This window comes from Typopeltis vanoorti, chromosome 22, assembly GCF_054136105.1.
Source record: "Typopeltis vanoorti isolate ZY-2024b chromosome 22, IOZ_Tvanoo_1.0, whole genome shotgun sequence".
NCBI classification, from domain to species: Eukaryota; Metazoa; Arthropoda; class Arachnida; order Uropygi; family Thelyphonidae; genus Typopeltis; species Typopeltis vanoorti.
In genome coordinates this window covers 29277324-29291109 of record NC_143570.1, presented here as the reverse complement: position 1 = coordinate 29291109, position 13786 = coordinate 29277324, and the positions used below count along the sequence as shown (strand labels likewise).

The 13786-nt window shown below is 36.6% G+C and overlaps 1 protein-coding gene across 3 annotated transcripts in view; it reads left to right on the top strand.

The window, feature by feature from the left end:
- Nucleotides 1-13786, top strand: part of LOC150094266 (WD and tetratricopeptide repeats protein 1-like) — a 447781-nt gene that overhangs the window by 27817 nt on the left and 406178 nt on the right. For all 3 annotated transcript variants that reach the window (XM_090412278.1, XM_090412277.1, XM_090412279.1), the window contains exon 2: nucleotides 13282-13364. In XM_090412278.1, coding sequence (XP_090268404.1) covers nucleotides 13317-13364 — 48 coding nt within the window. In that variant the 5' untranslated portion in view covers nucleotides 13282-13316. The remainder of the gene's footprint in view (nucleotides 1-13281; nucleotides 13365-13786) is intronic.

The following is a 13786-nucleotide window of genomic DNA, read 5'->3' as shown; positions in this document are numbered from 1 at the left end:
TACATTTTGTTTTAGTTATAAAATTGTATAATATCTTCATATTATACAATTATGCTGCTTTATTAAATGTATGTAGTAATATTTGTAGCTTGAGTTTCATTTCTGCAATTAATATTACATCATCTGCATAACATATATGTGAAGGGTAGATCATGCCTCACTAACTTGCTTATGTTTTATAACATAGTGACGGCTGAATTGGATAAGGGTAATGGGTATATATACAGTGATACTGCTGGACCTTGCTAAGGCCTTTGACAGGATACCACATGGAATTTTAATCAGTAAACTGCAGTATATGGGGATGGATATAGGGTTGGTTAGAATAGGAGAGTGGTTGATGGAGATATATCAGAGAGCAGTTTATTCAGGGCTGGAGTCCAAAAGACAACCTGTGATTAGTGGTGTGCCACAGGGTTCTGTTCTTGGACCACTACTATTTAATTTGTTCATTAACAATATAGGAAAGGATCTGAGCGGAACTGTTCATTTGTTTGCTGATGATGCAAAGTTGGGTAGAGCAATAGTGAATACACATATCAAAATTTTGCAGGATGATTTGGATAGATTGGAAGACTGGGCTAAGGAGAATGGATGTCAATTTAATGTGGCAAAGTGTAAGGTTATGCATTTTAGGGTGAAAAGATTAGCAGCAGTATACCACATTGGCGGAACTATACTCCAGGAGATTGATGAGGCCAGGGATTTGGGAGTGTTGGTGGATAGGGAGTTGAAGTTTAGAGGGGGCACATTGCAAAAGTGGCTAAATCAGCTCATCAAATCACTTGGTTACTGAAGAATACTTTGGCGAGCAGAGACAAGCAAGTTATTGTTCCTCTGTATTGAGCCTTGATAAGACCCCATCTTGACTACTGTGCCCAGATCTGGGTGCCGGGGTTTCTTCTTGATGGGGAGAAGGTGGAGAGGATCCAGAGGCGAGTGACCAAGATGATAGCAGGCCTATGGAATGAACCTTATGAGAACAGGTTGAAGATTTGTAGGTTGCAGAAATTGGTTGATTGGTGGAAAAGGGGTGATATGATTGAGACATTCAAATTACTGAAGGGTTTCTATAAGATTAATTCAGAGGATATTTTTCAGAACAGGACTGGTGGTGGGAGGACTAGGGGCCATCCATGGAAACTGGGCAAGGGTGTTAAAACTAGGTTTTTTTACTTAGAGAGTGGTGAATGAGTCGAATAAGTTGCCAGAGTCTGTTGTGGGTACCATGACTGTGAATGAGTTCAAGGCGAGGTATGATAGATACTGTGTGAATGTCGAATAGTTGTTCTTGACATGATGTTAGGGCCTCTCTCGATGAGGCTAAGGACTCCTTGGAGTTGCCTGTAATAATAACACATAGTTCTTATTCATATAGTTCATATAGCCAGTCCAAAGCTAGCAAAGGTTGGTCGATTGGTAGAGCCTCTGCTACTGTGGCTCTACCAATGGCTCGCACAAAATTAAGCAAGTTTGAGCACGGTTAGTAGGGGATAAATCGTTCGTTGCTCTTGGCACACTCTCCCTCTGAGTCTTTGGACACCCTGGAGGTGTCACATATTAATAATAATAATATTATTATTCTATTGTTTATTTTCACTCCTGTATTTTGTATTTTATTAACTTTTTGTTTTATTTCATCCATTATTCTATTGAATATTGTTGGATTAAAGAGTCTCCTTGTCTAATGCCATTACTAATATTTTTCCTTGTGTTTTTATTATACAGCTATTATTATCATATATTTCTTTAATTATTTGTATTATGTTTTCTGCTACTTTTCTTCTCTGCATTATTTCTATTACATCTTGAATTAATATTCTGTCAAATGCTTTTTCCAGGTCTATAACGCATCTAAATAGTTTCTTATTGTATTCTATGGTTTTCTCTATCAATTGTCTGATTATGAATATTGCATCTGTACATGATCTATCTTCTCTGAAACCTTGTTGTTCATCTAATAGATTAATTTCCTTTGTTATTTTATTATTTAGGAATCTTGCTAGTATTTTTAATGAGGTATTTAATGAATTTATCCCTCTATAATTTTCTGTTTTTTTTAATCTCTTTTTTTTAAATATTGGGATTGTTATACTTTTCTTCCATTCTACCAGTATCTTTTTTGTATTTATTATTTGGTTGTATAATATATTTAAACTCTGAATTATAATTTCTTTACCATTTTTTAATAATTCATTATTGATATTATCTTGACCTGGTGATTTTCTAGTTTTCAATTTTTTAATTGCATTTTCTATTTCTGTTATTTCAATTTTTGTTTCTGTTTTTATTTATTTCTTCTTGATTTGTTTGTTTACCTCAACTTTTGTTTCAACTGTTTGGTTATAAAGATTTTTAAAATAATTTTCTAATTCCTCTATTTCTATTTTTAATATTGGAATAAATTCTGCTTCTTCCTTCTTTTGTGTATTAATAAATCTCCACATTTGTTTCTGTTTACCATAGAAATCATGTTCAAGTTCTTTTGTATATGATTCCCAAAATTGATTTTTGCTTTCTATTTTCTTCTGATTAACTTTATTTTTTTATATTCGTTCTAATTATCTGTTGTTTTCATTTATAGATATTTTTGATATTTTTCTTTCTTTTATGGAATCAATATATGTAAAAAAAAAAAAAAAAAAAAAATTCCCTTCACTGTTCCTCATTTGAAAAAATTGAGGAACAATGAACAATCCGCCTCCTTTATCAACCTTGAATACAGACCTGAACACCCTGGAAGAGTACTTCAAGCAGTGGTACTTGAAGCCAAATCCAACAAAAACAATGTCCTTAGTATTTCACCTGTACATTGCAGAGGTGAATCGACAACTCAACCTTTCCTTCTGTGGAAAAATGGTAGAACATGAGCTTCACCCAAAATACCTTGGAGTGAGCCTGGACAGAAGCCTAACCTATAAAAGGCACATCATTTTGCAGATGATGCAAAGTTGGGTAGAGCAATAGTGAATGCTCAGGATGTCAAAATTTTGCAGGATGATTTGGATAGATTAATTCAGAAGATATTTTTGAGAATAGGACTGGTAGTGGGAGGACTAGGGGCCATCCATGGAAGCTTGATAAGAGTGTGGTTAGCAAGGGTGTTAGAGCTAGGTTTTTTACTTAGAGAGTGGTAAATGAGTGGAATAAGCTGCCAGAGTCTGTTGTGGGTGCCATGACTGTAAATGAGTTCAAGGTGAAGTATGATAGATACTGTGTGAATGTTGAATAGTTGTTCTTGGCATGATGTTGGGCCTCCCTCGATGAGTCTAAGGACTCCTTGGAGCTGCCCATAATAATAATAATCAACTTCTCCAATAAAATTAAAACCAGAAATAACATCATTTCAAGGCTTGCTGGAACAACCTGGGGTTGTGGTGCAGAAGTTCTAAGGTCGTCTGCACTAGCCCTCGCATTCTCTGCAGCAGAATATTGTGCCCCTGTCTGGGAAAGAAGTACACACACTAACATTATAGGCACCCAGCTGAACTCTACCATGTGCACAATTAGTGGGACAGTGAGAAGCATCCCTCTCTCCTGGCTGCCTGTTCTATCTAATATTGCTCCACCACACACATACGGAGAAGACAAGCCTCGATTAAGGAATTTAATACAACAATTAGCAACCCACTCCTATCCCTACACCAGACTCTCATAAACCCACCTAGTCTTCGCCTCAAATCTAGAAAGCCTCTCTGGTCCATGGGCGAACTCTCTTCAGCTGCGCCGCCATCAATATCTGACATATGGAGAGAATACTGATCGAACAATCTCCCAACAAACGGCTTCCTGGTAGAAGGTCCCTGTGCTCCACAGCCTGGTTTTGATCTTCCTAGGAAGATTTGGTCATCCATAAACAGGATCAGAACTAACCAGGGCAAATGGGGCTGTGAGATCACCCTTATTGTGATTGTTCTCTCGTGGCTCAGACGATTACTCTTATTGTGTACGACTGCCCAAGGTGCCAATTTCACGGTGGTGGCCTACAGGACATCCACAAGGTGACGGATGAGGCCTTGAATTAGCTTTCCAGCCTGGACCTTGACCTGTAGTTGGTATGATGGTGGCGGTGGTTATGGAGGAAACAGATCACGATTCTGTCTCACCACGAAGACTTTATTCTCGTAGTTACTCTCATAGTCCTCGTCATAGTATCAGCAGAACTCCTCATGTTAGAAAATGATGATACAGTATGAAATGAGCCTCCTCTAAATCAAGTTTTCTCACACAAGACACAACTGCTCTCTACTTAAACCTCAGATACAGCTACTTTTATGTTGTGAAGTGTTGTGAGAACATGCAGCTTGGTGCAGCAGGACGATAATTGTTCCTGGCTTAATTATGACAAGTTACTTTTGCTTCCTATTTTTTAAAAAAGGAAAGCCTTAGAAATTAGGTTGTGCCTTTTATGTAATGAACTTTTATATGTTAAGATTTTCATCATTTGTTTCTGGAAATTGTGATTGTACTTTTCACTTATCAGTTTTCATATAGCCATAAGCATAAATAAATAAATAAATTTGAAAAAAAAAAGTTTTATATTATATCATCTGAATTTTCATTGTACCCGATCAGTAATCACTGTTTTAATTGTGTGAACTTCGGCTCCCATAATTAGCTAGTTTTTCATCTTGAAGCCTGACAGTAAGCTTTCTTAAACTGTGTGGTGTACTTTTTGTTGAACCATGGCTTAGAAGGCATATGAGAATTTTGGATAGAATGGAGAAATGAAGACCTTCATGCTGGTTAGGATAATTTCTGTCACTTTCTGACCATGGAAAGGAAGAGAGGTTGGAGGAGAGGGGGGGGGACATTCTGTGTGAAATAAGACTTGCATAGAATTGTTATCGAGATACTAAGAGAAGTAACTTCTACAGTGTATCTGAAAGGAGTGGTTAAAATAAGATCAAAAGAGAGTGGGGACGGTTATCAGGAATTTGGGTATGTAGATGTGTGGTTTGCATTAGGTCATTGCTTTTAGCAAAAACTTGCTTGGTTAGTGGTGTAGGAAAAAAGAAGCCCCTGACTAAGCTGGACGAGATGTTCACGTTTTTATATCAGCTATGACCTAACATAAATCATACTTCTACATACCCAAGGTGATTATAATATCCACAACTCCAGTGTGGAGAGGGTTATCAGGAAATTACTCTATTCACTTTGAGTTGAGAATATTTATGTCGCCTATGAAGTGATTTGGATAGCTGGATTGCAGAAGGTTAAGCTTCATGGAAAGGAAGCTAGAGGTTAGCAATTTTCTGAATTTGAAGAACAGGAAATACATCAGATGAATGTTACTAAATAGATCAAGGAAAACTTAAGCTGGAGTAGGTCAAAAGTTTTCTCTCCCACAGAACCCCCCCCCCCCCCACAATTCCTAATTTATAATCTTCCAGAAGTGAAAGATCACTTTTAAATTAGGCATTGTCAGGTCTCACAAATGCATATGCCACCCTTATGACTAAAGGAATCATGAAATTGTAATTTGGACATTGAAGGAAACTGTAGCTGTTGTAGCTTCTGTTTGGATTTCTATCAAGAGAGGCCTTGCCTGGATGTCTAAATGATGACGTACATCATTTATGTTGGCTTTTATGCCACAGAGACGTTGGCAGAGTGAATGTGAAATTGATTTGTAGGGATTCTAGCATGTTTTAAATATTATGCTTGGTTTGGCCTTTCTTATTTTTGTGAGAGAAGTTTCTTTTTTTCAATTACACAGCCTCATTATTTGTTGTATATTTCATTTTTTGATTCAGAGTCAGATGAATAGATGGAGTAGTGATATGCAGCAAGAGGAAATAGATTGATCACTCTCTATAGATGTGACACCCATAGAAAGTGACCAGTTTCCTTGCCATAATGTCTTTAAAAGTGCCTACCATATGCCATTGCTCAGACTCCTTGCTCCATGCAAGAAACCTGGTAGAATATGCGCCAGCAGACAGGGAAGCCACCTGACTCATTACTGACTGTTTTGTGCCCATATACTTGTACGGTCTGGCAACACCATTTTTTTACTGATATCCCTTTTGAAATAGAGTAAGTTTTGGGTCTTTAAGCATTTTTGTCATGACTTTTGAATATCACTTCCACTGCATGGAGAAGAAAGGTGGGGGACAGAAAACTGGAAACCCTACTCTGAAGGCCAAACATGACATTTGCAACTTCAGGCTTCCAATAAGCAGGGTGGTGCAAGTCATTTACCACCTAGTGGATCCATTTGACATTTCTTCCAACTATAAAGATATCCTTTTGCAGTGGGAATGCTCATTTGGTATGCCAGCACCAGTTCTGTGGAAACAGGCTGCACTGTAAGGCTGGGTTGAGAAGTAGAAGTTATATGTCGCTCATAACCTGCCCATTAGTGGCCAAGCCTGCATTTTATGTTTGTAATGTATCTGATCATTACAAGACATATATCTTGTGTTAAGGCATAAATGCCGGGAGGACATTATGTTGGAGAGTTAATGGAATATATACAACACTAGGCAAGGATTAAAAACTAATTTTAATGCTTCCAATATTTTGTCTCAGTCACTGAGACATCTTCAGAGATTACAAAATTTTATGATTTTATGTTTGTAATGTATCTGATCATTACAAGACATATATCTTGTGTTAAGGTATAAATGCCGGGAGGACATTATGTTGGAGAGTTAATGGAATATATACAACACTAGGCAAGGATTAAAAACTAATTTTAATGCTACCAATATTTTGTCTTAGTCACTGAGACATCCTTCAGAGATTACAAATAACATTTGTGACACACACACACACACACACACACACACACACACACACACACACACACACACACACACACACACACACACACACACAACACAATACTAAACGAAACATGTAGGTGATTCTAAAGTCTTGTCTAGGTGTTGTCCCCCTCTATGAGTGTTTGTAGGAGGCTTAGGATGTAAAATGGGACCTCTGACAATTATTGTTTCTCAAATTTTGGGAAGTTTAATGCATCCGTATTTATTTCAGTTTGGTAGATTTCCGAGTGCTGCTGCGGATTCTAAAAACAGTCTTTGCTTTTTAAATTTACTTATGGTAGAGCATGGCAGTTTTCTTTCAGGAGATCTTGTGGGTTGTATCCAATACATGGTCTGCAAGGCCAGTACATCTGCAATCACAACTGTGGTCAACCTGACCATGTTTGGATGCAACCCAAAGGATCTCTTGGTGTTCATTCAGCTGCATGTGCTGATGTCTTTGATCTCTTTTGTGTCCACAGCTCATGATTTCATGGTCAGCTACACTGATTATCATAATCGCACACATCTCTTCTAGACCTTGTGGGATGAAAAACCCCAGATAAACTGGCAGAAAAAACCCTGCTGTATAAGGTGATCTCTATGCCCAAGACCAGCTAACTTGGCTATGGCTGAGGAAGATCCTTAAGCTCCTCACGTCGTTGACGGGAATCGACCCTAGGACACTCCCTCCCCAGACATATGGTTGCAAAGCACAACGCCACTAGGCTAACCCCGCAGACGTACCTATCAGTTCATATTCTTATATTTAAAATTCCCCATTACAATCGCTTTTCCTTTACTTCCAGCCAGTCTGTGTAAGCATTGTGTCATCACCTTATACGTTCCCAGCTGTAACAACATGAGCTCCTTGGTGGGGGGTATCACATAACAATAACATTCTGAGTGATATAGTATTCTGTTTACTTCAATCTCACATGAAATAACCTCAATATTATAAGTACTGCTTTTCCACCTCCACCCTGAACAGGCACAATTCTTTTTCAGCTTCCTTTCTCATTCTTTTTTTTTTCTTTCCTGAAGATTCTTTAATCCTCCATTTCTGTTTTTGCCTGTATGCCATCATCATTTAGACACATTTAACTTCTTTTCGTTTATGCCAATTATTTTTTGGCACACTCTTTCACACAAACTCGGCTCTTTATGTCTCATACTTTTTTTGCATTAGTATACACACACCTAGCAGTCCATGAAAAAGTTCCATAACCCATTCGCATGAAGTTATTTCTCCACACTACCTCATCAGCCCACAACCTCATCAGTCTTCTCTTTCCATCATTATACTTCTGTACTTTTTCAAATGTGACCTTTCCCACTCTCTTCAAGGCCATTCCACCAAAGCTGTCTCTTGTAGTCGCTACACACTACTCTCCCCAGTCTGCTTACTCTCATTTCTCTATCTTCCTTATTATTGTTTCTCATCAGCATTGTACAAAATCCTTCTTTCCATCAAACATCGACCACAAATCTTACATCATTCCTTCTGCAGAATCTAAGTATAGATTCATTAGCTAGCAATGCCCCCCCCCCCCTCCTCAAGTGTTTTTCTCATCTACTTCCTCACTCTGTGATACATTCTGCAGAGTAATAGAATACGTCAGTGCACATATGTGTTGGAGGGGCTCCCATAATTACTCTCTTGCCTTGTATCAACCTTTCACCACCCTTACCAACATTGTTATCTCTCTCACACATTCATACATTTTATTCTGCCTCAGTGAATTTTCTCTCTTTCTCTCACCAAACAGCAATTGAGTGTGAGACATTCCATTTTTTTTTTTCAGCCATTCCAACTTCCCTTCAAATTTTCAGGAATTGCTAATTTTGTCTCATAGATTAGCCTTCATATCATTCATTATCTCTGCTCTCCTTTTCAGCATGCTGTTGTCATACCTGGGTAACACACTAACAACTTTACTAACCATACTAATTATAATTGAGTATATTTATAAGAAGTGCTAAACAAACAAGAAAATGATTAGGGGAGTATTTAATGAAAGTACGCAACTTGTGCTTCTTGGTGCAAAAATTCATGATATTAATTATGCCATTTGGATGCAAAAAGGTAAGTTGAAGGAAATAATTGTCTTGGTTGGCACAAATGATTTGAGAGGCGAGAAGTATTCTATGAGGGAGAATGTAAAGGAGTTGCTAGAATAAGAAAAACTGAAGAGTGAGAAGGCAAAGATTATAAGTCTCCTACCACAATGTGATAGAGGTGAACTTGAGGAGGAGGAGGATGGGGGGGGGCATTGCTAGCTAATGAATCTATACTTAGATTCTGCAGAAGGAACGATGTAGGATTTGTGGTTGATGTTTGATGGAAAGAAGAATTTGTACAATGCTGATGGACTGCATCTATATGGTTTTAGTATAAGGTGTCTAGAGAGAACTTTGTTCACCAAACATGCTGAAGTGCAAATTCAGGAAAGCTTAAGCAATTAGGGTGGAAGCAAATGAGTTTGTGTGAAGGCACCCATGAGGTGAGTGATTGTGATAATGACTAAGTGTGGAATCTAGTCTCTCAAGCAAAAATATTGAATAGGGTAGTCAATTCATGAAGTAAAGGTGGGTGGGGACCTCCCACAATGAGTCTTGATAGACTTTGTGTTTCCTAGGAAAGACCTCCTGCGATGAGTTTTTTGACTCCACAGAGGCCTGAATAATAATAATAATATTGAACCTTAAACCCATTCACACTTCTAGCATTAACAATACATGCAATCAGTGCATTCCACTCCACATGAAATATCTACATCTTATTCCCTTTTTCATCCTATCTTTTACACAACCTTCCAGTGTTGAAATTTCATTTTCATGAGATGCCAGTGCTTTAAAGCTTTTTTCTCACAAGATGCCAACCACTTGTATATAATCACTTTTGTAGTAATTCTACAAAATCCTAATACTAGCTTAAACAGTTCTGTCATATTACCTCTTTTCCACCTATCAACCCAATCCTGCAATTTCCTTATTCTCCCTCCATAATTAACATTCTAGACACCTCGTATTTCTTTAGTCACATATCTCTGGACCATCTCCTTACTTTCCTCATCAGTGGAATCCATATAATCAAATTTGGACACTTTAGTCAACATGTGATCTGAACATTCTTGTACAGTGAAACAACTACTTCATTTTCTTTATTTGTTATTGAGCTCCTTATTATCAGCACACTATACAGTACTCCTTCCAACACTGCAGTGTGCTCTCTGTAGACCTTTACCCCAAGATTCTGGATGAGATTCAGAATCACAATTTCACCAGTATACAGCTCTACAACAACTTTAATTTATCAGTATCAAAATGTCAATTCTACTTATTTGTTCAAGCCAAAAGTCTGTTTTCTTCCATATAGACATCACTATCATTCCTTGTCTCTCTTTTAAACTTCTGTTATCAGCAAATAACTAAATATCTGCTGTCAGTCCCATGATATATACCATTATTCAGTTGTTTGCAGATGATGCAAAGTTGGGAAGAACCATAAAGAGTAGTGAAGATGTTGTGGCCTTGCAAGAAGACTTGAATAAATTGAGTGATTGGGCAAGCAAATGGGGGTGTGAGTTCAATGTTGCAAAATGTAAGGTTTTAAAATTTGGAAAACAAAGATGGGATGCAGAATTTATGCTTGGTAAGAATATATTGTTGGAAGTAGAGGAAATAAGAGATCTGGGAGTGATAGTGGATAAGGATCTAAACTTTAGGGGTCACATCGCCAAAATTGTGAAGACAACACAAAGACTTCTGGGAATGATGAGGAGGACACTGACGTGTAGAAGTAGGGAGATTCTTGTTCCATTGTATAAGGCTTTGATTAGGCCACACATGGACTATTGTGCCCAGATTTGGTCACCTGGTTTTCAGAAGGATGAGGAGATGTTGGAAAGGGTCCAAAGGCGACTGACTAAGGTAGTTTCTGACCTCTGGAATGTCGAGTATGAGGAAAGATTGAAAATATGTAATTTGCAGAGACTAGTGGAGAGAAGGAAGAGGGGAGATATGATAGAGACCTACAAGTTGGTAAGGGGTTGCTATAGGATCAATGGTGGAGAAGTTCTACAGCGAATAGTGGGAGATCAGGGGAGAACCAGAGGTCATCCCTGGAAACTGTATAAAGAGGGTGTGAGTAGGGGAGTGAGAGGCAGGTTTTTTTTCGTGCAGAGTTGTGAATGATTGGAATGCCTTGCCTGAGAGTGTGGTGTCTGCAAGGAGTTTGAATGTGTTTAAGACCCGGTATGATGAGATGTGTGTGAGATAAAAGGACCTCCTAGATGAGTCTTTGACTCCATGAGGTCTTGTTTAATAATAATAATAATAATTAACAAGTTGAACAGTAGTGATATGATTTTGTTAAACTTCCCAAGATTTGGGAAACTTTAATTCTTAGGCCTCCTGCCAAACGACAACAAATAAAATCAAAGAAATACTTATGTCAAAAGATATTATTTGTCATAGAACTACACTGATTGTGGACGATCTTCAAGACCAGTTAATTCAAAATATTAAAAATTCTACGTGGTTTTCACTACAAATAGATAATCAACTGACGTTTCCAACAAGAGTATCTGTTTGGGATAGGTGCAATATATTGACCATAATAAAGATGATATATTTGAAGAAATGTTGTTTTGTTTAGAATTAGAAACTGATACAATGAGTGAAAGTATATTTAACCAAATTCATTCGCATCCAATGGCTTACAGTGGCAAAACTGTGTCGGAATCTGTACAGATGGTGCAGCCGCTATGACAGGTCATCATATCGGTGTATATCATATTTGACAGATATTTTCTGTATTCTAAATCAGCTAAGTTTGTCTTTGCATGGTAACTAGTCTAACGTTGTTACCATGCTAGATAAAATGAAAATAACTGCATAGATGGATTCAAAGAGTATATTCAGATGTTTTTGAAATGTTTCTGAACTATTCGCAAATGATTTCAGATTACAATTTTAAATTTGATAAACTACACATTCTTTAATCATGTCATCTTCAGAGATTAATTGAAATGTTTGATAAATATTTTCCAAATAATGAACTTGATTGTAGAAATTTGTGAATTTAAGATCCGTATAATAACTGCGAAAATACAAATTTATCACAAACGGACGATGACACACTACTGGAATTGACAAAGAATTTAAATCTGATTTCCATTTCATCAGACTTCAGGGAATATCTGCACCTGTTTACTATTGCCATTCAAAATTTGTTGCCTTTCTCTTTCTACATATTTGTGTGAAAAGGAATTTTCCACAATGGTAAATATTAAAACAAAACAATGAAATCGACTCTGAATAAACACCTGCATGTGAATAGCATTAACATAATTGAAGCAAGAATAGACAAATTAGTAGAGATTGTTCAACAACAGAGGTCTTATTAAAATACATTTAGGTAAAGTTGATTTCTATTTTCTGATTTTTTTTTTTTTTTGTCATTATAATCGGTAAGTAAAACATAATAATAATTAAAAGAAGTTTAATTATTATTATGTTACTACAAACTAGGGGGCTGCGAAAATATTTTAGGATACTTACAGGGCTGCGACTACTAAAAGGTTAAGAGCCAGTGGGCTAGACAACAGCACTCATAGAGAGCACTTCTCATAGGATTATAGGATTTCAGCCTTTTTTCGTCTAGTTTTTTTTTTTTTCCCATTAGTTTTGATGTTTTTTGTATACTTTTTACAATTTTGAGATTGTATTCTTGACAATGTATCTGTGATAAAGATGAAATATAGGATCTCATAAACCTGTATTTTATTGTTCCTCTGTGCTGTATTCATTCCATTAAACCTAATGAATTTAAACCAGCATATAAGCCAAAATACTAAAACTCTGCAGCACATACTACTTGTTACCTTCATTTTTTGTTCTCTCATACTCATCATCCCTTCTTCAATTCTCAATTCCATGTAATCAGTCTATTATCCACTTCTCTCCCTGCTTATATAACAACTTGCTAGATGGTAGTCTGTCAGATGTCTTCATTAAATTCTAAGAATATCACTTTACATGAATCCATTTTTGGTTGTTAGTTCAAATTATGTTAACCCATACATGGTGTTGATGTGCTATAGGTTATTATACCTCTCATGTATGGGACTGATATATATGTTAACACAATTTACAATTCCAAGATAGTAATAAATATCTTCTTGGAGTCACTTATCTCTGAACCAGTGCATGTGTTATGGAGTTTACAACTCTACTTAAGTAGACAACAGCTCAGATCTCCAGACTGCTCCACTCCGTTTGTGCATACACTTATCTTTGCACATACCTAGCTGGTTTTAAAGCAGTTAAAGATTGCTGTTAAGGATCTTCATCCTTATCTAGTGGAAATATCATTATTTCCTTGCCTTTTTTATTTTGACAATAAGTAGAATATATGTGCAGTTTAACAAAACATATTGCTTTTGTATTTATACAAATGTAGGACACGTGTGTAATCTTTAACAGTTTATTTATTATGCTTTAGGTATAATTGTTGATCATGTAGCCTGAAATTTGAGGATGGAAACAAGAAATGTTATTAAGCTCTTTCAACAAAGAGAACGTGAGGTATGTATTAGTAGATATGCTAATTGTATTTATTATACATAGTGTCTCACCAAATGTGTGAAACTTCAGGCACTTGTTCACTGACTTATTTTGAGTAAAAAGTTTATCTCAAGTATTTATAGATAAAATGAATGGAAAGAGAGAATACAATTGTTTTGATTGAAAAAAAAAAAAAAAATTGAATAGGCTGAATTGGAATAGTATTATATTCATGTGCTAAGCTCGTGGACTAGTCCATATCATATGTATCAGACACTAAGTGGCATGTAACTGCCCAGAAATATATTGTTCACTAGTTCAAAGGGATTATTTCATTCATCCAAATAAGATAGTGAGTTCATGACTGTGAAGCAATACTGTGAATCCACTAAAATGAAGCTTTCGTTAAGTTGTTTTCAAATGCATTCAGGCATTGCAAACTT